The following is a 24,218-nucleotide window of genomic DNA, read 5'->3' as shown; positions in this document are numbered from 1 at the left end:
TCTCCTTCAATTTTCAGTGAATTTTCAGACAATTATGCAAGTTTTCTGACAGATTCTCCAATAATTTGATACTTTAAAATTTCTCAAATTGAATTTTTCAAAGTTGGTTTCAAAATATCTCGAAAAGAAGACTTTCAGAAAAGCAATAACCCATCTTATCGATAGAAACTTTCACGGATATTTTACGATTTCGTTTCTCTTTATTTTTCCACAGAACCCTTAATTTTTTTTTCAAACTGGGCTTCATCTGGTGTGATGAAAAGAATTTCAAATTTCTCACCTCTCCACAAGAAATAAATTTTTTGAGAATCCTACAGGAAAAAATAGGGCTCGTCGAGCCTAAAATATCCTATTAGAAAGGTGAGATTTTCTTTGCTTTGTTTTGGAAAGATTTTGAGCAAAAATTGGAACGCTCAACTTTGTTTTGAACAATTATTGTGACCAATCTGTCACCATGGAGCAGATCACAGAACAAAAGGTATAATTCTGATTAAATACGAGAATTTTCATTTTGAATTATTGAAAATCATTCGGAGAAAATTTTAGTCTAGAGGGTGTTCCTAGGGGTTTGATTCAAAGATGATGAATTTTCCATCCTTTCATTTCTGTGTAGAGCAGTCCACAAATTGTAAAACCGGTTTGATCAAAAAATTCAAACTGATTTTTATTGACGCAACGTGTTCTACACACTAAGACGACAAAAACGTGATATGAATAGAAAAAAAAAAACATGAAGCATAAGTTGTAGAGTGTGAAATATTGAACTACATACATATTTCCGCCAATCAGATTTTGAAACCAGTTCATTAATTCGCAGCAAGCCATCAAAAGTTACCTGGTTGCAAATTAACTAGCCATTTTCAAAATCTGATCTGCAAAAATGGTTCAATTTTTCACACTCTACAACTTTTGTTCCAATTTTTTTTCTCTATCTCCAATTTTTAGGCGTTTGTTAAAAACATGCTTGCCAAATGCGAACCAGTGAACCGGTTTCAAAATGTGATTGAACAGAATTGCGTCATTTTTCACACTCTACAACTTTTGTTTCAAGCTTTTTTCTCGATCTCCAATTCTTAGGTAATTTTTGATAACTGGTTGCTAATTAATGAACCGGTTTCAAAATCCAATCGGCGAAAATGGTTCAATTTTTTGCGCTCTACAACTTTTGTTTCAAGCTTTTTTCTCTATCTCCAATTTTTAGTTGATTGTCAAAAACTGGTTGCTAAATGCGAACCAGTGAACCGGTTTCAAAATGTGATTAGACAGAATTGTGTAATTTTTCACGCTCTACAACTTTTGTCTCAAGCTTTTTTCTCTATCTACAATTTTATGGGTATTTTTTGTCAACTGGTTGTAAATTAATGAACCGGTTTCAAAAAAATTCATATCATGTTTTTGGACACCCTGTGCATGGGCCTGAAATTTTCAAGGCCGCTTTTGAAAGACCTTATTTTTCCCTACTCAACGCCACTTCATTCTTCTCGCTAGCTCTTTCCACTTAGAAATAAAAGCCACCGAACACTACTTTTGTGTCATACTGTATGTATATCTTGTATGTACTACTTAATTCAAAACTCGACGCTTATAACGAGCACGAAAGGGTATCCCCGGGTAAAACAGGTGAAATGTCCCTGTCCTCGGATTTTTGAAATGTTGATGAAACATTGTTGAGTGCCTTTTAAATAAATGTTGGAGCCAAAAAAATTTCTCCCACCCTACCCCTTTGTCCACAATGGCCGAAAAACACGTTTTTCGGAGAAAAAAAAATCATACTTCAACGAGTTTTGAATCCATCCAAAATATAATGGATCAACGTGAATTTTTTCACAGTTTTTAGCCCCCCCCCCCAGGAGGGCGGGAGATATTGACAGAAGAAAATTTGAAACCGCCCTGTCTTCAAATCTAATTCGGGTACACAAAATTTTTTTTCTTTCAAAAATAAATTTGCCCGAGTACCTACTATAATGATTATTGGTATTTTTTCAAATTTTTTCTGCAGGTGGGTCATCTTAAAAAACTCAAAAATGTGTTTTTTGTATCACGGCACCACCAAAAAAAAAGCGATACTGCCAGTGATATAATTCTGAAATTTTGCATGCGGGTCTCTATAAAAATAATAGAAAACTAACCAACTTCTTGAAACCCCAATTTTGGGGCGAAAGAAGATCGACAATATGGGTATCGTTATCATACCTACGAATCGAACTCGCTGAACACGAATATGAAGTTAGATTTTCAGTTGGACTCTCCTAAGGGTCACATTGGAGGAGAGGCCCAACAATGTTTCATCAAAATTTCAAAAATCCGAGGACAGGAGCATTCACCTATTTTACCCAGGAATACTTTTAACGGCTACCAAACCTATGTGTACCTACAATGATAAAGTTGGTTTAAAAAATCACTCAATAGTTACCAAAATTGATGGGGTATTAGAAAACGACCAAAAGTTTAGAAAATATCTCAAAATTACGGTACAATCCTAAAATTAACCAAAAATTCGAATACTTACTAAAACATGGAGAAATTTTTCAAAATTACGAAAAGTTGGTCAAATATTATCAAATTGGAATAAAATTGTGAAAAAGTTACTTAAAGAAGCTGAAGGTCTTGGAAATTGAGTAAAATCTTGCAAAAGTTGGCCAGATTGAGTTATAAAAAATAATTTAAATGTTCTCTAAATTGCATGAAAATTTGTCAAAATTTCAAATTATCAATTGAGTGAAAAAAATCATCACAATTGAGCAAACTTTGCGAATATTTCTTCAAAAAAATTTTATCAAGAATTTGTGAAAATAGTTAGAAATTAGCAGAAATTTAATAAAGTATTCTGAAAGTAAAAAATCTCAAAAATCCCAAATTTATAATAAATTGTAAAAAATTACAAAAAGTAGGTTGAATATTATCAAAATTTATTTGAAAATCAGTAAAAATAGCGCAGAAAATCTGTAAAATTGTCATGAAAATTGACAAAAAATTGATGAAATTTTGCACTAGTTAGGCAAAATTTGCATAAAGAAACATTAAAGTTTGCTTAAATGACCCAAAAGCAAGTAAGTAAAAATGATAAAAAATTGATAAAAATCTCAGAATTCGAGCAAAATTTTGTAAAAATTATGTCGATTGTAATCCAATAAAAATTAATCAAATATCATCAAAATAGAATAAAATTTGCCAAAAATTACTCGCATCATGTAACCTGTAAAAAAATTATGAAAATCAACGAAAATTTATCAAAATTGAAGAAATTCTTGTAAAATTGAGGTGAATTTGGTGACAATTAGTGCTTGAAACATCATAATTTAAAGTTGATAAATAATAAAGCATCTCAGAATTCAAGTGAAATGTTGAAAAAATCGAAAGTGATGTCTAGAGCTGGGATTCTTATGCAGAAATATGATGAAAATATGCGATATTTTATGCAATTTTCTCATCCGAAATAAATATAAAAAAATATGCAAAAATCACCCAAAATATGCAAAAAATATGCAGAAATTTCAGTTTTAGTGATGACGTGCCTCTGAGAGGCCTGAGAAGGATCCTTCAAGTTGAAAAACATGAAAACTGTCAATTTAAAACAAAATGAACGCAGTAATCAATAAAAATACACTTCTTATTTTTAAAAAGTAGGAAAACGAGCCATTTTGTAATGATAAATTCACTATAAAAAATGTTTTTAATGTTGTGTTGTTTATGTCAGTTTTTGAAAAATTTCCATAAAATAGAGCAAAAAAAATACCAGAAAATGCTCAAATTTGCAGGGTTTACGCTAAAATATGATAAAATATGCAAAATATGCAAAATGATATTGGGCTCATTCGTCAGGAAATTTCGTGATTCGTGGAGATCTTATCAAATATGCACTTTTTCTAGTCCATAAAAAAATATGCAAAGCATAAAAATCCCAGCTCTAGTGATGTCGTCTAATGAAGAACACGAGAAGCCCAAAATGCGAATTACAAAAATCACGTCTAAAAAATTGATATGGATCACATCCGAAAAAATAATGGTATTTAGGTATGTATTTTTGATTCGAATCGTTCTATGTAGGTACCTGAAAAAAGCCTTCTTTTTAAAAAATGATATCAATTTATCAGAATTTTGAAGTCGTCGTTTTTACTTTGAGTTCAATTTTCTCAGATGGCCTTTTTTATTAAAAATTGCAAATTTCGGCTTTTCAAAATTATTTATTGAAATTTTTGAAATTTCTGTTCATTGAGTTTTCAAACTGTATTTTTTTTTTTTAAACTATAGAGTTGGTTAGACTTTGTAAAAACAATTCAAGCGAAATCAAAAGACATTTTGAAGTCGATAATCATATTTTCTTGATCGAATTTTGTTGTTGAATTTCCCACGTGAAAATCCTTACCGTATTTTTTTTATGGTGGTGCAACATCATGCTTAGTTTTTCAGAATTACTTACTACTTGAGTAAAGAAATAGAATGTATCGTACATCTTACTATTTACTACATACAATAAAATACGCATCAAATGTGTAGATATTTACCTTGGTGAAAATATGGCGAAAGATTAGAAAAAGCGGAAATGCGTTCATTATTGTATATTGCACTGAAACAAAGTATTCCCGGTAAGGGCGGTAGAATCACAGCTAACCAATACGATGACAGTAGCTGTAAGGCTACCACCCGATCTGGCATCTTAATCCAAACATCCTGTAAAAAGAAAAAAAATCCATTAGAAATCACTTTCGCGAGTGGAAAATTAATTACAACTACGAGTCAAGATACCTGAGTATAATAAATAAGCTAATATAATGTAATGCAATAGCCTATCTATTTTTATCATTAAATCTATACCTATAGGTATAGAATGGGTCGGTTGTATAGTCCTGATTAAATGGTCGACCATTAATTTCACTCCCACTATTACATACGAGTACCTCGAACATCATACATATTATATTAAACTTCATCGGTGGGTACCTTACCTATACCTCGTATATCTATGAGTGTATTCGTATACATTTACACCATATAGTCGTCGTGTATTTGACCCAATGACCAATATAAACTGTCGAGAGGATCATAATCAAATAACGATCGTCGAGGATAAATTAACTTTCACGAATATCGGTTATGTATCGATACTAAAGAATACATTGGTCGAATGTTATAGCTTACTATATAGGTACGAGTACCTACACTATAAGTACGCCAAGTTGTCAAGAGATGAGGTTCTCCCCCCCTCGCTTCCCGCTTCATCTTCACTACAACCGACGCGATGATGAAAATCTGTACGCTCGGAATGCCATACATTATATTATAGACACGTTGTCATCGTCAATTTATAATTGATATAAACCTATTAACGACACACAGTACAGAGTTTCCCAACGAGATTTTTTTTCCACGGTAAAAAATTAACAGAATATTGGAACGACGATGGCGCCGCCGCCGTCGCTGCCATCGCGTTTAACTTCCGTTTAAATTCTATTTACACGAATCATTAACTTGGAAGATGCGACATCGACATTGGCCAGTGTTGGAAGATTGCTCTTTGCAGCCAAATAGTGATGGAAAGTACCAGTATGGTGCAGTGTGTCATCGATTTGTGGAAAGTGAAAACGGTCATCACCAAAGAAAGAAATAGTTACTCCCGAGCGCAATTAGTGGATAGGTACCGTGCGACATTGTTTTTTAAACTATTAAAAAATGGCACCCGTTAGTGAGACGGCACGAGTGAAAAGAACTGACGCATTTGGCGAGTTACCTTGTCGATATACGAGTACATGGACCAGTGCATGTAAATGTAATGTCTAATTTAACAATTACATACACATTACATCGTTAGTTATGACAAGAGACAAAACAAAGACAAAGTGATCAGGTCTTCTTACTCGTAATGAACAGACAGAAAGAGAAAAACAAAGATGAAGATGCTATAGGTAAAAGTGTCGCTGGTATAATGACCACGATGCCTAGACAAGCGTATTGTACGTGTACAGGTACACTACGAGTAGATACATTATCACATATACTAAATGTGATGGGACATGCATAGGACAAATACCAATGTGTATAGCTTTCACCTACGCAACTCATAACTATACCTAGGTAACTACTACCTACCTTTCCTTCGACTTCGGTTGTGTTATACTAGATTAAAGTTTAATGTGTCGCGAACGAAAGTCTATACTGTATGAGTTGGCAGACATAAGGAAGTGGTTCTCAGCATTCTCATTCTGTGAACATAGACCATGGCCAAATTCCGCCATATATTTGTACATTTAAATAGTTAATTTGCAACGTTTGTTTTTTCATCTATGAGTCTATAGCGTGTCATGTCGTCTTCTCGATGCATCCCGAACTCGCACACAGCCCATGTGAAATTACCATGAAAATGAAAGTCATCCTGCAAGATGGATTTTCACATCTTCTCCTAGTGCTTTTTTTTTCTCTCCTACTGGAGTGTGTACTACTCGTATTAGGGTTTACTACCGTATCGTATGGTATTGAAGATAGCTGCGATGTGATGTGTTGATAAATCGAGTTACAGTATAGGTTGTTGTAACAGTTCCATGTGCCGGGTTTAATGTCGTAATTAACGTCCTGGTGATAATGTACCATTATTCTTAATGATTTCCAGACGCAGCCAGACTATTGTTTGATAGGTCGATGAATACCGATGAAGTTGTCGAGTAAAACAAATCTGGATGGTTGAATGGCAGAAGTAAAGCAAATATCTACGTTTAAATGACAGTTGATTGTTGACATCAAAATTGACTAATGAAGATGCCACAGAATATTGGGTTATTTTGAATGTTTATCTGAACCCCCTGCCCTTCTGCCAAATTAATTCTTCGATTTTTGGCGAATTTTTGAAAATTCAAAAATTGACAATTTTTAGGCAATTTTTGTCGTAACACTGTAAAAATTATAAAAAATTAGTCCTCAAAGTGATACATATTATAAAATTTCCCGAACTGAATTTCTTTGTTTCAGACCATTGTAGAGCCACCAGGACAATTTTCAATTTCTCCAAAATTTTTGAATTTCACCAAAAAACGTAGAAATTAATTCGAGCAATTGAAAATATTAGAGTCGTCGATTATTCTCGACCTGTTTCAGGAATTTATCCATATTTGATTCAATTTCCAGGTGGACACCTAGACAGTGTTTTTTTTTTTTTTGACTACCTAACGTATTTTTATAGGGGGAAAAAATCGAAAAATCGAAAAAAAAAAAACATTTGAGGTGTTCACATGAAAATAACAGGTCGAGAATATAAGTCACAACTGGATTGGGTACCTACCTAGTTGATTAAATTCATCTTCACGTTTTCTGGAGAAAGTTAAAAATTCTAAAGTATAATTGAAAATCGAGCTAGAGGCTTCAGAATTGCCGGAAATTGTGCTAGACGATTTGACTTCCTTCATTTTTACTTAATATAAATGTAGTATTATGTATTGAAAAAAAAATCACATAAGTATACCGAAATCCCCTAAAATATCATAGTCAACTTTTTGCATTTTCAAAAATTGGCTAAAAATCGATAAATCAATTTGAGATGCTGAAACTTTGTTTACGAGGTTTCGTGCTCCAGTTCAAATCGGAAGCAGATATCTCTATAAATAAGATTCCCTTTTCTGATAACTTCAATTTTTAGTAGGTATATCTTAAATGCAGAATCGTGGAGTTAAGCGTCGAATTCAGTTTTTATAAATTCATGACTTGAAAATTTTTTAAGGAAGACGCCATAGGAGATAGAGGAGTCGTACAAAGAGAAAGATTGCATAATCATTTTAAAAATTAGGCAATTTTAAATCAACTCTGTTGGACAACCCTGATAAAAAAAATGCGGTTCTAGCAAACATTGGTGCTCTAGTACTGGTACTGAAGAATTTATAAGAATTAAAGATCCAACGATCTCACAACAGGGAATTTCTCAATGATTCAGTCGCCAATTTTGATCATTTTTTTCAACCATAATTTAAAAACTACAGCACAGCTTCAATACAAAAAAAAATGCCCGAAAAATCGTGTAAATTAATAATTATTATGAAAAAATTGGAGAAGAAAAAAAAATTGAAACGTGCAATCAGGAAGTTACGAATACAACTCTGGAGATCTGTCTAGAGTATATTCCAGCTTTTAAAGCATTTTGAGGACCACTTTCCACAATCCACATGAATGAAGAACGTTTACTTTTTATAGGCTCATTTTTTTTCAAAAATATATTCTCCAAAATCTCAAAATGCAAAATGCGTATAAGGCAGCTACATTCTTGGAAATTTTTTGTGTGGGTCACACTTTAATGCGTTTTTTGATGGTCACTTTTGACATGAGTGAAAAAAGTGTATTTTTTGGGTAAATATTTCCCTTCAGAGAAATTCGTCAAAGTCTCGAAGTATGCAACTGCGTAGTTGTAACCCTGGGAATCTCCCTTTTGCTTCATATTTCAGCTCCCATTAACCTGCTTTCAGGGTCAATTTTAAAAAAAGTGAGAAAAAATGTATTCTTAGGTTCATTTTTTTTTTTGATTTGTCAAAAGTATCTTATAAAGTTTTTCGAAAAGTTTGGGCCAAATTGACTGGATGTAACTACACATTTTTTGGGAGTTACCTACCTAATGGATCTTCATGCTCTGGTAAAATGTAAAAACTGGCAAAATAGGCGACTAGTCTTCAAAAGTAGTAAATAAATGAAATAGAAAGAACGGGCAAACGCGAGAAAATAAAAACAAAACAAGGAACTACAAAATATTTGTAACAGAAAACCCTCAAGAAATCTACTTGTTATATGTAAAATTATTTTTTTATTCATTTTTTTGAAAAAAATTTAGGTAGGTTATTAATTGAAAAAATGTGTATAATAGAGTCCAAAAAATGAGAAATAAAACTTAAAATGTTTCTGGCGGAACTGGATTTATTAAAAATATTCAAAAATGTTTGAGTTTTCCAAGTCAGAATTGTTAAAATACATATCTATAAAAATTATTCAAGAAAGAAAAGATCCGAAAAAATGTACATTTTTTTTCACAACTTTCAAAATTGCAAAACATGTTTCTCAATTTTTTTTATTCCATCAAAATCAATTAAAATTTGTCGTAGATTCCAAAAATTTCAAAGACTCTTTATCCAGCCTAATAATTTTCTTACCTATTCATAAATTTTCATAAATCCTCTAAAATTCAAAAAATTCAACATCTGGCAGCTGAAAAATCGATTTTGGGTGTTTATTTATGCGAAATTCATGAAGAAATAGGTACCTACTGTCTATAAAAGATGAAGTTGAATGTTTCGGCACGTAGGTATTCAAAAAAGTCTTTATTTTTTTTAAACAAACACCATAGTTTATTTGAAATTGTGAACTTCTGAATATCCATATCACTTATACAGGAAGATATTCGCATCTATTAAAATGGACGAATCGTTTACGCCACGCTTCTGGTATTCTACCTTTGGTATTCAATTCCTCTTATACTAAACCTACATACATATTATAACGGTACCGAATAAGCAATGTTAAAAATGACCAATCTGCATTACCAAAATTCGATAATTTAGTGGTCATTAGCAGGTACGAGAGTAGATACAACAACCTCTTATTGTGGTGTAATTTCACTGCAGCTAGTCACACGATGGCACGAATGACAAATGCTACGTCGACGACTCAATGCAACGAATCGACGATACTCGTTGGTAATTTTATGGCAAGACAAATAGAAACACCGGCAGAACATTCTTGTATGTATAAAATACGTCAGATCGCTACATAAGGGCAACAGTCCGAATCAGGTGGATAAGTCGTTAACCTTTGCTAGTATGTGACTGATACAGAGTCGTTGAAAATCCATTTTTTTTTCTTTTGCAAATTGTATTTATGAACTTGAATAACACCTCTAAAAATAAGTACGTATGGTCGATGTAAATTCAATATTTTAATGCATTTGAGTCGAGCCGAAGACCAAGCTGATAGTTACTTTGGCACACTATATTCCTGGTGCAGCGTATTTAATGACTTTTTATAACGCCCACTAACTCAACCTTTTCTTTCTTTTTATCTTTCCGATGGTTACCAAATAGCATCGGTGACCTTGACCATTAAATTATACCCGGCGGCGGTGTTTTGCCGAATAAACACCCAGAAATGCGAGAGATTAACGCGCGTTTCGCCGGCATCATTAATGTACTCGTACGTAGGTACATATATGGTACGTTGTGTAAATATGTGGAGCACGGCGAAGATGCCATATATCGTAAGAGTTACCAACAGGTAAGAAAACAAGCTTAATTGTTTAGGTCGTTTCAAGCTTGGATGGTTGATTTTATTTTTTTTTTTGGAAGAGAGAGATAGGTACCTTATGTATGTAGTTATGTGCAGGTACATTGCGTATGAGGTAAGGAAGTGCTTGTAATAAGTTTGAAAATACTCGTATAGATACCTCAACCACTACATAAGTTAATCAGAGATACGCTCTGAATGATTACTTAAAAGGGATTTGTGCTGCTCCGGTTCCTGCAACTTGCAAGTGTTCGAAATGGATGGACACCCTTTTAATTATATGATCGCTATACATTATATCGATTGTAACTTGTAAGTGTAATACGGTGTTAATGTTCCATAATATTTACATGTTATACGAGTACCTCCTACGATGCCCTTAATCCCAATACATGAAAACTTTATTTACGAGCTTTGGAAAAAATTTTGACAATTCAAACAATTTTTTCATTCCCTCCTCCTCCACGCAAACTAAAGAAAAACTCGCGCAGCTAGCATAAGAAGACCAACTTTTTGATATTTTTTCTATCATTGACAACGAATTAATACAATTTTCAAGTGACTCATTCGTGAACGAATTGATTCGGTTTTTGTAAATCTATGTTCTTTTACAAACAAATTGATTCGCTTTTTGTGAAACTTTTGTAAAGGACTTGATCTATTTTCAAGCGAAACGACTCGAATCATTCACGAACGATTGATGATTCAACAAATGATTGATTTTTCGAGGAATCAATCGCAAACGGATTAATTGATTTTTAGCGAATCAATCTTGAACCAATTGAGTAGTTCTTAGTGAACCATCCGCGAACGAATTGATTCATATAAGTGACTCGTTCGCGAACGAATTGATCATATTATAGGTGACTCGTTCGCGAAGGAATTGATCAATTTTTGGTGAATCATTCGCGAACGAATTGATTTATTTTTGGTGAATCATTCGCGAACGAATTGATTTATTTTTGGCGAATCATTCACGAACGAATTGATTTATTTTTGGCGAATCATTCACGAACGAATTGATTTATTTTTGGTGAATCATTCGCGAACGAATTGATTTATTTTTGGTGAATTATTCGCGAACGAATCGATCAACTTTTGATGAATCATTCGCGAACGGATTAATTCGTATGAATGACTCTGTGATGAGCAGTATTGCCTCCACTGCCATAGGTAGTGCATAACGTAATTCCCAGTTTGGGAAACATTAGTGTAATTCCCCTTAAGAGTAGGACAGAAACTGGTATACGTGTATAGGTTCCCCTACACAGCTCAGGTCCGATCCGAGGCTGTGAAATCTACCTTAACCACTTCTAGATTAGCGACTCGAGTAAGCTAAGCTTTTTGTCAACGGTGTAACTTTAAAGGCAGGCGAGGGCCACCCCCCTCGTCCCCTAGTTTTGAAGTAACCTTTTAGAGGTTAAAATGTGTTTTCTTAACGTAAATTAGTTGTTTCGATTTATGGTATTTGTGGATCATCTCTCCTTTATCCGGACTAGGAGAGAGGTACCCAAGTCATACATGCCGCCTTAGAGCCTATTACCTACCGATGCACCTATTATTGGGGGATGCCAAGGAGAGGTAGGCAACGTGTACAGTCTGAGGGACTGGCTGAAATGCCTTTATACACAAGCTACCCTGCCAACCTTTATCAATTCACGAATATTCAACGGTGAGTGTTTAGCCTCATTAGGTATTATCCATTACGTAATATTTTGAATTGATCTGCCCTGCCTATAGTTGCCCAAGATGCCAGGATTTCCTGTGAACGTTTTAATTTATCTGGTCAAATTGGCTTTTGACCATTATGGCAAGACAATTCCTTCTTGTAGCTCTTCAATGTAGATATATTATATTTATATGTATTTTGATATAATTACACCGAACTGTTTAATTTTAATACGAAACATCATTAAATGAGTATAAATGGTTCTGTTAAGGTGTTCTTATTTTTCACCTTATTAATTATTTTGATGTAGTGGAGACTGATTTAGATCAAAATTACCTACTCTCAGAGCTAGCCAGGTACGAAGAAATATTCCTTTCCTAAGGAATAATTCTTAGAATGATTTTACCCAGTGCATACAATAATTTTTACCATCTCTGATCTTTCTCATTCCCCTCTTTACAACTCATTTTACGCCTTCGAGTGTTATCGCAGACAAAATTAGGTGCGTGAAAATCCGCATGGGGTGTATTGGCCCACAAATTCATTAAAAACTGAATTTCTCAAGAAAGTCTTAACCGATTTCGATAAAATATAAAATTTCACAACCAGGCTCCTATCTTATACATTTCGCCATCATCATCAATAATCATGTTCCAAAAGCTCAAAGCTTCCAAGTTTATCGAGTGACAAAATTTATTTTAGAAATTAATTCCTTGAAAACGGCTAAACTTATGTACATAGTATTTCGACAAAACCTGAAACCTCACAAGACCTCCACCATTCCTACAATCGACGACCTGATGGTTCAAAAGTTCACATCTTTCGAATAAAATCGAAAACAAAAATATATTCCAAGGCCTCCAGTAAGTTTATAATTTTTTAAAGCACCTGTAACTTTTACCTTTGCTTCATCTGAACTTATTTGAATTCTTAAAAAATTTTGAAGATCAGATGGAAATAACAAAAAAATTCCAGAAATGCAACCAAATTAATTTTGCACTTTTTCTCATATTAAAATCATTCGAAATTTTTAAAATTTTTATTCGGCATTATTTCATTTTGTGGCTCACTCCTTGTCCTTCCTTCAAAAATTGTTTAAACTAGTTCTGCTTCAATGAGTTTTCAACGTTCTGCTGGAATTTCAAATTGCTCTAGAAAAGTGAATAAAAAATCGACTTCAACGTCTATAACGTTTTAATTGGTGCTGATGAGGGGGGGGGTGTCTCCACCATTTTACACCGTCTTCACAAGATCTCAAGTGTATGAGTTCAAACCTGAATTTTTTGCCCCATGTGTGATCACTAATCATTCCAAAACATTGATCAAAAAACTCACTTTGGAGTTGGAATTTTTCTTGAATGAACTACATACAACAGCCGAGAGATCCTTAATAAGCATCAAACAGAATTTCAAGAGCTATACTTAGTTCATTGTTAGCCCTTCCGGACTAATTTTAAAATCCTAGGAGGCCTGTTTTTCTCAGCACTCATTTTTCCAATTTGACTTTTTTCATTCATTGTTTGTTTGTCAATGAACTGCTCTGTCAATACTTAATCTGCTTGTGTAATGCGAGACGTAATTTTTTGCATAAACCAAAATTTGATCAATTCCACCAATACCTATCTTGGGGAAATGAGCGGTGGAGAAGGGGGGGGGGGTAATGCGAACACTAATCTAATAAATACTTGCGGATTCGTCATCAGCACCTCTCAAAACCATGAAATCGACGTACAAGTTGACTTTTTATCACTTTTCATCTTCTTTCCCCCTCTCTCTCTTCCACCTTTACTCATCCCCACCTAAACATGATTACATTTTACAGCTCTGTATGGTCCCTGGAATAATACAATAACAGTACAAACAAACCATCAAATGGAAACTCTTTCACATGACAAAATTTTAGACAGTTACACCCTGTGAAATTATGAATAGGCAAAAAAGGGAAAGGGGTGCAGGGGTGGTAAATTTGCAAAAAATGATAAGAATTCTGTTTGGCTCTTGTATGATGATATGCCTACATACTATTTCTCTAAAAAAATTGTAAGTACCTACGTAATTTTCACTAAAAAAAAAAAACTAGTAATTTTCACTAAAAAAATTAGTTATTGTCACTTAAAAAAGTTAGTAATTTTCACTTAAAAAAATAGGTAATTTTCACTGAAAAAAATGAGTGATTTTCACTAAAAAAAAATATGGTAATTTCACTAAGAAATGAGTATTTTTCACGAAAAAAGGAGTAATTTTCACTTTAAAAAAAATGAGTAAGTACCTAGGTAACTTTCACTGAAAAAATAAGCAATTTTCACTAAAATTTTTCTAGTAATTTTCACTAAAAAAATTAGCAAATTTTCAAAAAAAAAATTTAGTAATTTTCACTCAAAAAAATAGGTAATTTTCACTTTGGTCTCCATATGTGAAATTGAAAGGCTATAGGACTATACGGTTAGTTCTAAAAGTCGAATAATACACAAAAAACCAGTCATAAAGTCGACTTGTTTGAACTTTCAGAGCTGACTGATAGCTGACTCTGAATTAACTTTGAGTTGGAGATGTAAAAAAATTCAAAGTGAAAACACGACTTCGTTTTTTTTTTTTTTTTTGTGAGGAAAAACAAAAACTTAATTTTTAAAGGTCAAACGGAAACTTCATGGAACAGAAGCTATTGAACTTCGCTTTTGAAACAAATACTCTTCTGGAAAATTTCTCAAAAAACACCGATCTCCAAAAATCGTTTGTTTCGAAGCAAAATTTATTCTTGACTTCAACTTTCAAAAATGTTAACTTCAGAGAAAACTTCTTTTTCAAAAACGTCTCCATCATTTTTTTCAAGGATTAATTTTTGTAGGGTGGGGGGAGGTTAATTTCTTTATTAGGGAAAAGTTGTGCAAAAATTCTGTTTTGTAAAAAACTCATTTTCGACATCAACTATTGAAAAAATCATATTTGCTTCATAGGAGGAAGGGGGGAGGGGAGAGTGGTGAAAAATTTTCACGAGGCCTTCCTTTTTTCCTCGAGCCCACTTTAGCTTTCGGTGACACAGGTATAGTTGATACACAAAACTACGTTAGCTGATCAATTTTGAATTGGAAAAAGTGCAGCATATTCAGTTCGCAATGATTCTTCGCAGAAATGACGAGTAAATAGCTCAGTAACTTATGACAATACCAATGTCAACATGCTCCAAATTTTCAACCCACATCTGGCATAAAAATTGTCTTAAATCTACGAAAACACACAATTCGATGTGATCCTGTTAAAGAATTAAACCAGCCTTGCGAAATTCCCCAAAAAAAAGTAGGTACCCATAAATCAAAATTTTCACGCATTGGTCAGACAAGGGAACAAAAAGACGTCCGCATACTCTCGACACAAACTGAATTTATATCCACATATGGAAATCTGCTCGCGAAGCTACCATCACTCTCGCGCTCTTCGACCTAATTCAACGACGACGACGACGCTACAATACTATACCTAAATATCATGTGCATCGTCGAGAATACGTACATACGATTCTAAAGCAAAGAAGGGCGGCGACACGAAGGTAGGTACGAATACGAATCATTTAAATATGTAAAATGTTGGAAGCTGCGCGATTTGTGTGTGTGTGAGCCTGTGAGGTGTTAGAATTGAAGGTGTTTTTCTTTCCACAAACATTACAAGACATGCCCTTGACCTAGGCTCGACGATGAAGAGGTTCCGGCCGTAACCATGGCCACTGACCTACTTAGAATGCGGGCGGTACGGGCGATAAAACAAAGCATAATGTACATGCACAAACAAGAACACGGATGAACGGATACCGCAATGCATTGTCAAGGTATGCAATTTCGTCCATCCACACGACCGACGGACGTATACCTCCACCTAGTATATGTACACATAGATGCGCTTACTGGCTCTTTTTTTCACTCTCATCCAGTCGTATTTCGCATAGGTAGGTAGGTAATAGGTATGTTCTCAAGTATATTCATAAATTGTACAATGTACATAGTGATTTATATCGGATCCACGTTTTAATAACTGCCACCGGCGTGATAATTTTTCTTTCTTTTTTTTCAAGAGCATTGTATTACAAGAGGCGCGTGTTGCTTGGGAGTATTCTAAACAATCACCTTTCCCTTTCTGCGGAATAGTATGCATTTGTGGCGTGCTATATGCATGCCTTATGCCATGCCATGGCATAGCATGCCATGCTATAGGTACATATGCTCTTCATGCGGTAGAAGAAACCACTGCACAACAAATCACGACCTTAATTCAACGATTAGCTGTAACAACGCGACGATGATGGTGATGATGGAACGTGAAGCACGAAATTATACTTACTCGTATATACTCCAAGAGTCAAAGACGGAAATTAAACGAGCCGAAAACAACGACGAGATGATAACCAGACGTGATAATTTCTATAAACGTACATTCGGCTAATTTAGTATTATCTGATTTGGTGGTTTAAGAAAGCGTGGGTGATGTGACATTGTTTTAATGCATCAGCCCTTAAAACCCCTGCCGTGTTTGTGATCGACTTTCCTCCAACGATCGGTCAGTTCCGGAATCGCGTACGTACATTCTTGCGTAGGTGAAGGCTGGCCAAGTGGCCATGTCATCCGGCCTGTAGCTGAATAGGTGAAATTTATCGACCAATGCAAACGATTAGTTTTGCACAATGGTGAAGAATTTATTGATATATCAACGCGTACGTGTTAGGAACGAACTGATTAATCGGCTGCTTTTCTTTTAGATATGGTACCTGGGAGTGTTGAATGTGCTCTGGTCTTCTTCGTGCATCTATAGAGATATAGGTACACCTATTATAGTATAGCAATATCCTGCAGAGACCATCTGAACGATATAGATAGAGACTAAAGCTATAATATGATCTGGATTCTAGAACGAGAGGAAATGACAACTGAGGTGAAAAGATGCCCATAGACCGTTTATCGAAACAGTCTCTCTTTTACTTGTACAACTAAACACTGCACCATTTTTGGTGTACTTTCGCCAAAAAAACCAGTAGGTAATTTCCTCGCAAGTTATCGCTTTTCATTGTTGCATAATGGAACTCGATTTACATTTCCGGTCGGACGTCGGACGTCGGTCGACGGCCGACGGCCGGCGTCGGCGGTGTGAATAGAAATAATGTCAGTAGTGTTATTTAGTTCACCTTCAGTTTTCATGATCAAAGTCAAAAACAAGGTACCTTATTCACACCGATGCAACGCCTCGTTCGCCTCGTGAGAATTACTTCAAATAATGCTAAATCTTTTCAGACATCGTGCAAAAAGATTTTTACACGTTGCTTTCACTTTTTGACTCGGTTTGTTTTATTTCATTTTTATCTAACGTAAGAAGAGCTCTAGAGAACAGTGCAAAGACAGCTGTACAATGTACGTAGCACGTACATATTATATGTATGTACATTTTAAATTGTACGCTGTACATAACGATCCTTATTTTCTTTTCTGACTTTGACTTCACCAGGTCATGTCAAGTAATCGGATGTGATTTAAAGTTCAAGTTGCGAATGTCTGGTTTCATTTCGTGTTATTTTTTTAAAACCTTGTTTTTATAGGAGAACTCGGGCTTTTACTGTCTATCAACCTACAAGAAGACCACGGAAGAACAAACTTTTCACGATGAATACGAAACTCGAAAGCTATAATTTAAAAATCTTGAAAAAGTTGCCATGGAGACTCTTTAATTATTTTCTTTTCAACAACCTAAATCTCAAAATTGGATCCCTACGTCTCTTGAGAGGCTCAGAGGTGTTCCCAATTTTGATTAAAATTCAAAAAATAATTTTTTCAGTAAAGTAGCATATCGATTTTAATTTGGTAGGAATCGACTTCGAGTTTGCATTACATCGGCTGATGTTTTTGGTCTGTCTACTCTGAATCCACTTCCCCTACATCAGTGCCCTCAGACACGTCCAAAATATGTACCAAAAAATTGAAAATTATTAGTGACCGTTTGTTAGATTTTCAAAAGCTCTGAGTTCGAATTTTCGGTTCATTTTTTGGACATAGCTCCTCAGTGACCCTGCAAATGCAGCTCTACTCATCAATTTCGAAAAAATGCTTGTGATTGAAGTGCTGTTGTGGGACATGTCAGTGTCCCTTATTTGAAGTCACTGATTTCAAATTCCCATTTATTTTCTAGATTTAACCTATAAGTCTTCTCATATCACCATTTCTTGAAACATTCAGCGACTAGTGATTAACAATGTCAAAAGTTGTACATTATTAGGGTGGATCGCGAAAATTTTATAGTTAATTAAAGGTCATTTATTCGAAAAAGTCGTTTTTTTCCCTACAGTTACCCAACCTATTTTGGGAAAAATGGCACAGTGAGATAAGTAGGTACTAAGTACTGTTTGAGATTCTGCTTAGGTCTAGAAATCTAGATCATTTCCGTCCAAATCTATTAAAAGTTTACAAATCCCCTATTTTTTGGGTAAATTGTATTTTGAAAACGTTTTGTTCTCGATTATTATCATTGATATTATTTCTGAAATTGGAGAATTATTTCGGAATATATAACTTATTCTGCCTATAATGAAGTCGACACTCTGAGTCTCTGAATCGATTCTCATCATTTTTGAGCCAATCTGAAGCCTCCTCCAATTACAATTGATTTTTCGTCAGCAATTAGAAATTGCATAAGAAGGTGCATAAGTTCATGGCTGGAATTCTTTTAATTTGAAATTTGAAATGTCAATTTTGTAATAAGATCAAATTTTGACTTGCCCAAGTTAATTTAAACGCTTTCTTAAGTAATTTTGAAATTATTTTTAAAAATTCAACTTTTTTTTTGGAGACTCCGGATCGTCTTGAAAAGGGTGGAAATCGATGGGGAAGAAGACGACTTCAGGGAGTAGAAGAAATTTTGAGTAATTTTTGGTAGAATTTGACGTTTTGGAACTTTTTTCAAAATTTCTAATTTTCAACTTCAAAAAAGATACGTGTACACTTTTCAAATCTGTTAGGTCGGATTTGCAATTTGCCTGTTCAACTCATGACTGGATTAATTTTGCAGCTGCCGAAATCGAGTACAATGTCATAGAGCAATTTTAATGGTACTGAAAAAAAAAAAAATTCTAGAGGCTCCAAATCGGCTTGAAAATGGTATTAATCGATTCGAGAGATCAACTTTAGGCGATGGAAGAAGTCTTGAGTAAGTTGAAAAATTAACTGTCTTGGAATTTTAAAAAAATTTGAGGTTTTCATGCCTTGTAAAAAATAACTTTCTAACTCGTCACATCGAATTTGCCACCCACTAGCCCTAATCCATTTTGAGATATCGATCTTATGATAAGATTTAAATTTTTAGCTGCTCAAGTGCATTACAACGCCTTCTGGAGCGATTTCAATTTGCTGAGAAAAATCAACTTTTTCTGAAGGCTCCAGATTAACTCAAAAATTGTGGCAGTCGATTCAGAGTGTCAACTTTGGTATTCAAACCAGTTTTTAAGATTTTTGTCTTTTTATGTACTTACTATTTTGGTAGAAAATCAAGGCAGCATTAACCCCATTTCGGCCATTTTCAAAAATTCGCCAAAAATCGAAAAATCAATTTCAATAGCTAAAAATTGGGTTCTGAGGTCTGGGCGACCTGCTACTTCAGTGATGCAAATGTCAACCCAATCGAAGTAGACTGGTTATTAAGGATCTCTTTTTAGAGTAGCAGCTGTCCAATCATTTTTTTCAAAATTCAACTTGTTTTTTGCGAGCCACCCTGTGGTCTGTGGATTTCTTTTGGGATGGATTGAACAAAAATATATGTTTGCGTTTCGACAAAAATTGGTAAAAAAGTTAACTTTGAGGAGAATACGAGGCAGAAAAATTTTGAGCTCTTTAGCTGTACAGAGGGCTGAACCCGGAGTACTCAAAGTAAGTAATTTTTGATGAAAACTTTTTTGTAGTCATCTGACTAGAAAAAACGAAATAGTAATATTTAAAATATAAAAATAGGTACACACTTTAACTCACTGAAAAAATTGAAATTTTACTTTTCATATCATGAAAATACAAAATCAGAAAAATACTAATTTTTTTTGTAAAATCATGGTGTGAGCACACGCAGCTCAAGTCCAAGTCAACATTCGAAAACAAACCCGATCCCAATGAATCGGCAGTCACCAATAGATACCTTTTGAATTTGACTTAATCAATCGTTATAGATCTACCGTCGCACGCGGTGAATTACTCATGCAGATGCTGCGAATTCTACGACCAAAAAAAGACGCCACATAATGGTGAAATTTCACCGGCAAGCGTCAACTTCCGCATAACAAATGACAAGGACGTTAGCGAACCAATTCATCGTACGTGCCATAAGATCGGATCGATCGTATCGTGTCGTGTCGCCAACGAATATTGATTTTTGCGATTCGACGACGTTCCAGTTTTCGAATTTTGTCAAGTATCTTAGCGCGTTTAAAGCCAACGTAAACTAATTAATTGCCCGAATAATTAGTTCCGTCGCGCTTAATTACCACACTGTCATCGACGAAGAAGATGTTACAGCTCTCGAGAGTGTGTACAAGTATTTGATAACAACAATGGGCTATAAGGTGGTGACGATTTAGCGCATGTTTCATTAATCATGCAAAACCCGGTGCATCTTGATTCGCAATGTTGAAAATGAACTTTGAAACAGGCGAAATGAAATTATCAGACTATTTTTCAAGAGACTAATAATTTTCTCTGCATTCTAAATAATTATATCAGCCATCAGCCAGATTACTTAGTAGGATTATATGTTCAGCTGATGAAGTTGATTACAGCACCTCCTGAAGTAATTCCAGTGCGCTTGAAAAAAATCCAAATTTTGCTGTAGTCTTCAGATCGACTCTAAAATGGTCGCAATCGATTGGGGAAGTCAAAATTTCAGATTATCATCTCGTGGTTTACCATTTTCATGAAAACGTTATCAATGAATGTACTAATCAGCACTGTTGCGGCCGCCTCAATGGTTTCTACACATTTCATGTGTTTGGAACTTTAGAACCGTGAGGAGTGAGGAGGAGGAGGAGGAGGAGGAGGAGGAGGAGGAGGAGGAGGAGGAGGAGGAGGAGGAGGAGGAGGAGGAGGGGGCAACTCTACCACGTCTCCTGATAGGTATTTCGTCCATTTTCAGAAATTCAGTAGCTGAAAATTTTTTTCTAAGGTTTGGATGACATGAACTTTCAGTGAGCCAAATCTCAGTCGATTCAGAAGTGACGAGCTTGCAGGGCTTCTTTATTAGAATAATGTTAGTCCGGCATATGAATAATTGTACCCCTTCCCCCGATCCTCTGAGAACTTTTTTTTTTCAAAGGAAACATCCTAACGAACATTTTAAAGCCAACTTGTCAAAAAAATTGACTTAGCTAACAAAATGGCTGCCATTTTGATTGACAGGCCAGCCAAAATATGAGTACTAGATTTTGCTTTCCAGCATAGGACTCGCACGAAATTTTTTGAACTGGACAAAGCTAGATCGAAAGAGCATGTAAAAAGTTATCACCAGCCAAAATTTCAAGTGCTTAAGTACCTTTTTCGATTTTTGGTGAATTTTTGAAAATCAAAGGGTACCCCCGGATAAGATAGGCAAAATGCCCTTAACCTCGGATTTTGATGAAACTCACAGGATATGTTTAGTACCCCCAAAAAATAATTTTGGGCCCATAACCCGCTCCCCACCCCACCCCCCTCAGGCAGGGGGGCCAAAAAACGCGTTTTTCAGGGGGAAAATTCTGCATCAGCGAGTAATTGAGGTAAATTTATTCTGTAAACGAATATAGTTAGAGGATACATGGGGGTACCTCCCTGAATTTTTTCAGAATTTTTCATCGCATGGGGGGAGAAGGAGGGACAAAAGAAAACTTTAAATCGACATTACTCCGGAACGAAAAAACATACCAAAACGATTTTTTCGTCAAATATGTATTTTTAGGTCTACTTTCTATATAAATCATCACCCGGCCATTTGGAGTGGTGGGTCAAGCTCAAAAGCTCAAAAAACTCTCAAAAAACCACGTTTTTTACGTTTTTCTTCAAAAATATGGACAAATGGCCGAAATCGAAGAGAACCAAGTTGTTCAGCGTGAAATTTTACCTCAGAATGGGTAATTGAAAATTCATTTATACCGCGCGATGGTATGGTAAAACTACACGCGCAGAAGTATTTTTGCTTATATGTAGGTATATGTATCAAGATAGCTAAAAGGGTATTCCTGAGTAAAATAGGTAAAATGCCCCTGTCCTCAGATTTCTGAAACGTTGATGAAACATCGTTGGGCACCTTTAAAAAAAATATTGGAGCCAAAAAAAATTCCCCCACCCCACCTCCCTCGCTCACAATAGCGAAAAAACGTTTTTTTTTTGTGGGAGGGATCATGCTTCAACGAGTTTTGAAAAAAAAAAAAATCAGTATTCACTCAAAATATGTACTTAAAGAAGATATGAATCTAGCAACGTAATTTTTTTCAAAAATTGTTGGCTTCCCAGGGGGAAGATATTGACAAAAGAAAATTTGAAACTGCCGTATCTTCAAACCTAATTCAAGCACATGATTTTTTTTTCAAAAATATATAAGCATGAGTACTATAATTGGTATTTTTTTTTCAAATTTTCCCTCTAGGTGGGCCATCTTCAAAAACTCAAAAAACACTCAAAAATGTGTTTTTTGAGTCACGGCACCACCAAAAAAAAGCGATTTGTAATTTTGCATTCTGACCTCCAAAAACAATAGAAAACCAACTAACTTCTTGAAACTCCAATTTTGGGGCCATAGGCACCCCCTTTCACAAATTTTGGGGCGAAAGTAGATTGACAATGTGGGTATCGTTATCATATGAATCGAACTCGCTGAACACGAATATGAAGTTTGATTTGAAGTTGGATCCTCCTAACGGTCACATTGAGGAGAGGGTTTGTCCAAAAATTAGATTTTTTGTGAAAAATGCTTCATTATAGCGCAATTAACACCATGCAACTTCTTAATCAAGATTTTCTTGAATTACAAAGTATTTTTCAAGTACATAGTATCTTAACTCAAAACTATCAGAAAGGTTTCTTTTTGGTGTCGACCATTAAATTTTTATGTGAGTTACCTACCAAGTACATTAGAAACACAATAAGTATACCTCTACCTAAGTAGTAGATTTGGTGGATCGCTAAATATTGGGGTAAAAACTGTGAATTTTTATCAATTACAGCAATAACCGTAATTTTGACTCATTTTGAGTTGAAAGTAGTACAGAAAAATTCTAGCTCTAGAAGTGCCCCTAAAAAAAGGAAAACATGAGACCTCAAAGTTGGGGGTATTTTCAAAAAAATCGTGTTTTTTCATTGTAGCCCCTGTACCCAATTTCTTTTGAGAAAAATGAAGACCCAGTCCCAAATAAAATTATTTGGGATTTTGCGTCCATTCTATGCTATTATTTTTAATTGTTATTGCTGATTTCGAAAAAGTAACTACCCACAATTTAGGAATTTTTTGCAATTTTTCTCGATTTTTTGAAACTTAAAATATTGGCGTCACTGCGTTCCAAAATATTTCCTCAGTTTCAGAAATAAATCTTTCAATGTTTCTTCTTCATTATAGCGAAACATTTGCGAAGAAAATATTTTCAAAACACCAACTACTAATACCCCCCCCCCCAAAAAAAACGATTTGCAAATTTTCAATCGCTCAGTAGAACTCTAAAAGTGCACTTGGATTTTGACGGCATCCGCAATAGCATAGATCGACAGAGAATCTCAAATATGTATGTAGGTTTGTAGGTACTTTCATTATACTGTCTCCCCCATATATTTTAAGTGAATTCAGAATATATATTTTTTTTCCAAAACTCGTTAAAGGATCCCTCCCCCCAAAAAACGTTTTTTCGCTATTGTGAGCAAGGGAGGTGGGGTGGGGGAATTTTTTTTGGCTCCAATATTTTTTTTAAAGGTACCCAACGATGTTTCATCAACGTTTCAGAAATCTGAGGACAGGGGCATTTTACCTATTTTACTCAGGAATACCCTTTTAGCTATCTTGATACATATACATATAAGCAAAAATACTTCTGCGCGTGTAGTTTTACCATACCATCGCGCGGTATAAATGAATTTTCAATTACCCATTCTGAGGTAAAATTTCACGCTGAACAACTTGGTTCTCTTCGATTTCGGCCATTTGTCCATATTTTTGAAGAAAAACGTAAAAAACGTGGTTTTTTGAGAGTTTTTTGAGCTTTTGAGCTTGACCCACCACTCCAAATGGCCGGGTGATGATTTATATAGAAAGTAGACCTAAAAATACATATTTGACGAAA

At 34.8% G+C, this 24,218-nt stretch overlaps 1 protein-coding gene across 1 annotated transcript in view; it reads right to left on the bottom strand.

Annotated features, from left to right (window-relative positions):
* Positions 1-24,218, bottom strand: part of LOC135835729 (serine protease filzig-like) — a 57,546-nt gene that overhangs the window by 11,659 nt on the left and 21,669 nt on the right. The window contains exon 2 of the mRNA XM_065350124.1: positions 4,506-4,671. Coding sequence (XP_065206196.1) covers positions 4,506-4,656 — 151 coding nt within the window. The 5' untranslated portion in view covers positions 4,657-4,671. The remainder of the gene's footprint in view (positions 1-4,505; positions 4,672-24,218) is intronic.

The sequence above is a fragment of the Planococcus citri genome, chromosome 2 (genome assembly GCF_950023065.1).
Source record: "Planococcus citri chromosome 2, ihPlaCitr1.1, whole genome shotgun sequence".
Classification (NCBI taxonomy): domain Eukaryota; kingdom Metazoa; phylum Arthropoda; class Insecta; order Hemiptera; family Pseudococcidae; genus Planococcus; species Planococcus citri.
This window is presented reverse-complemented; position numbering and strand designations above follow the sequence as displayed.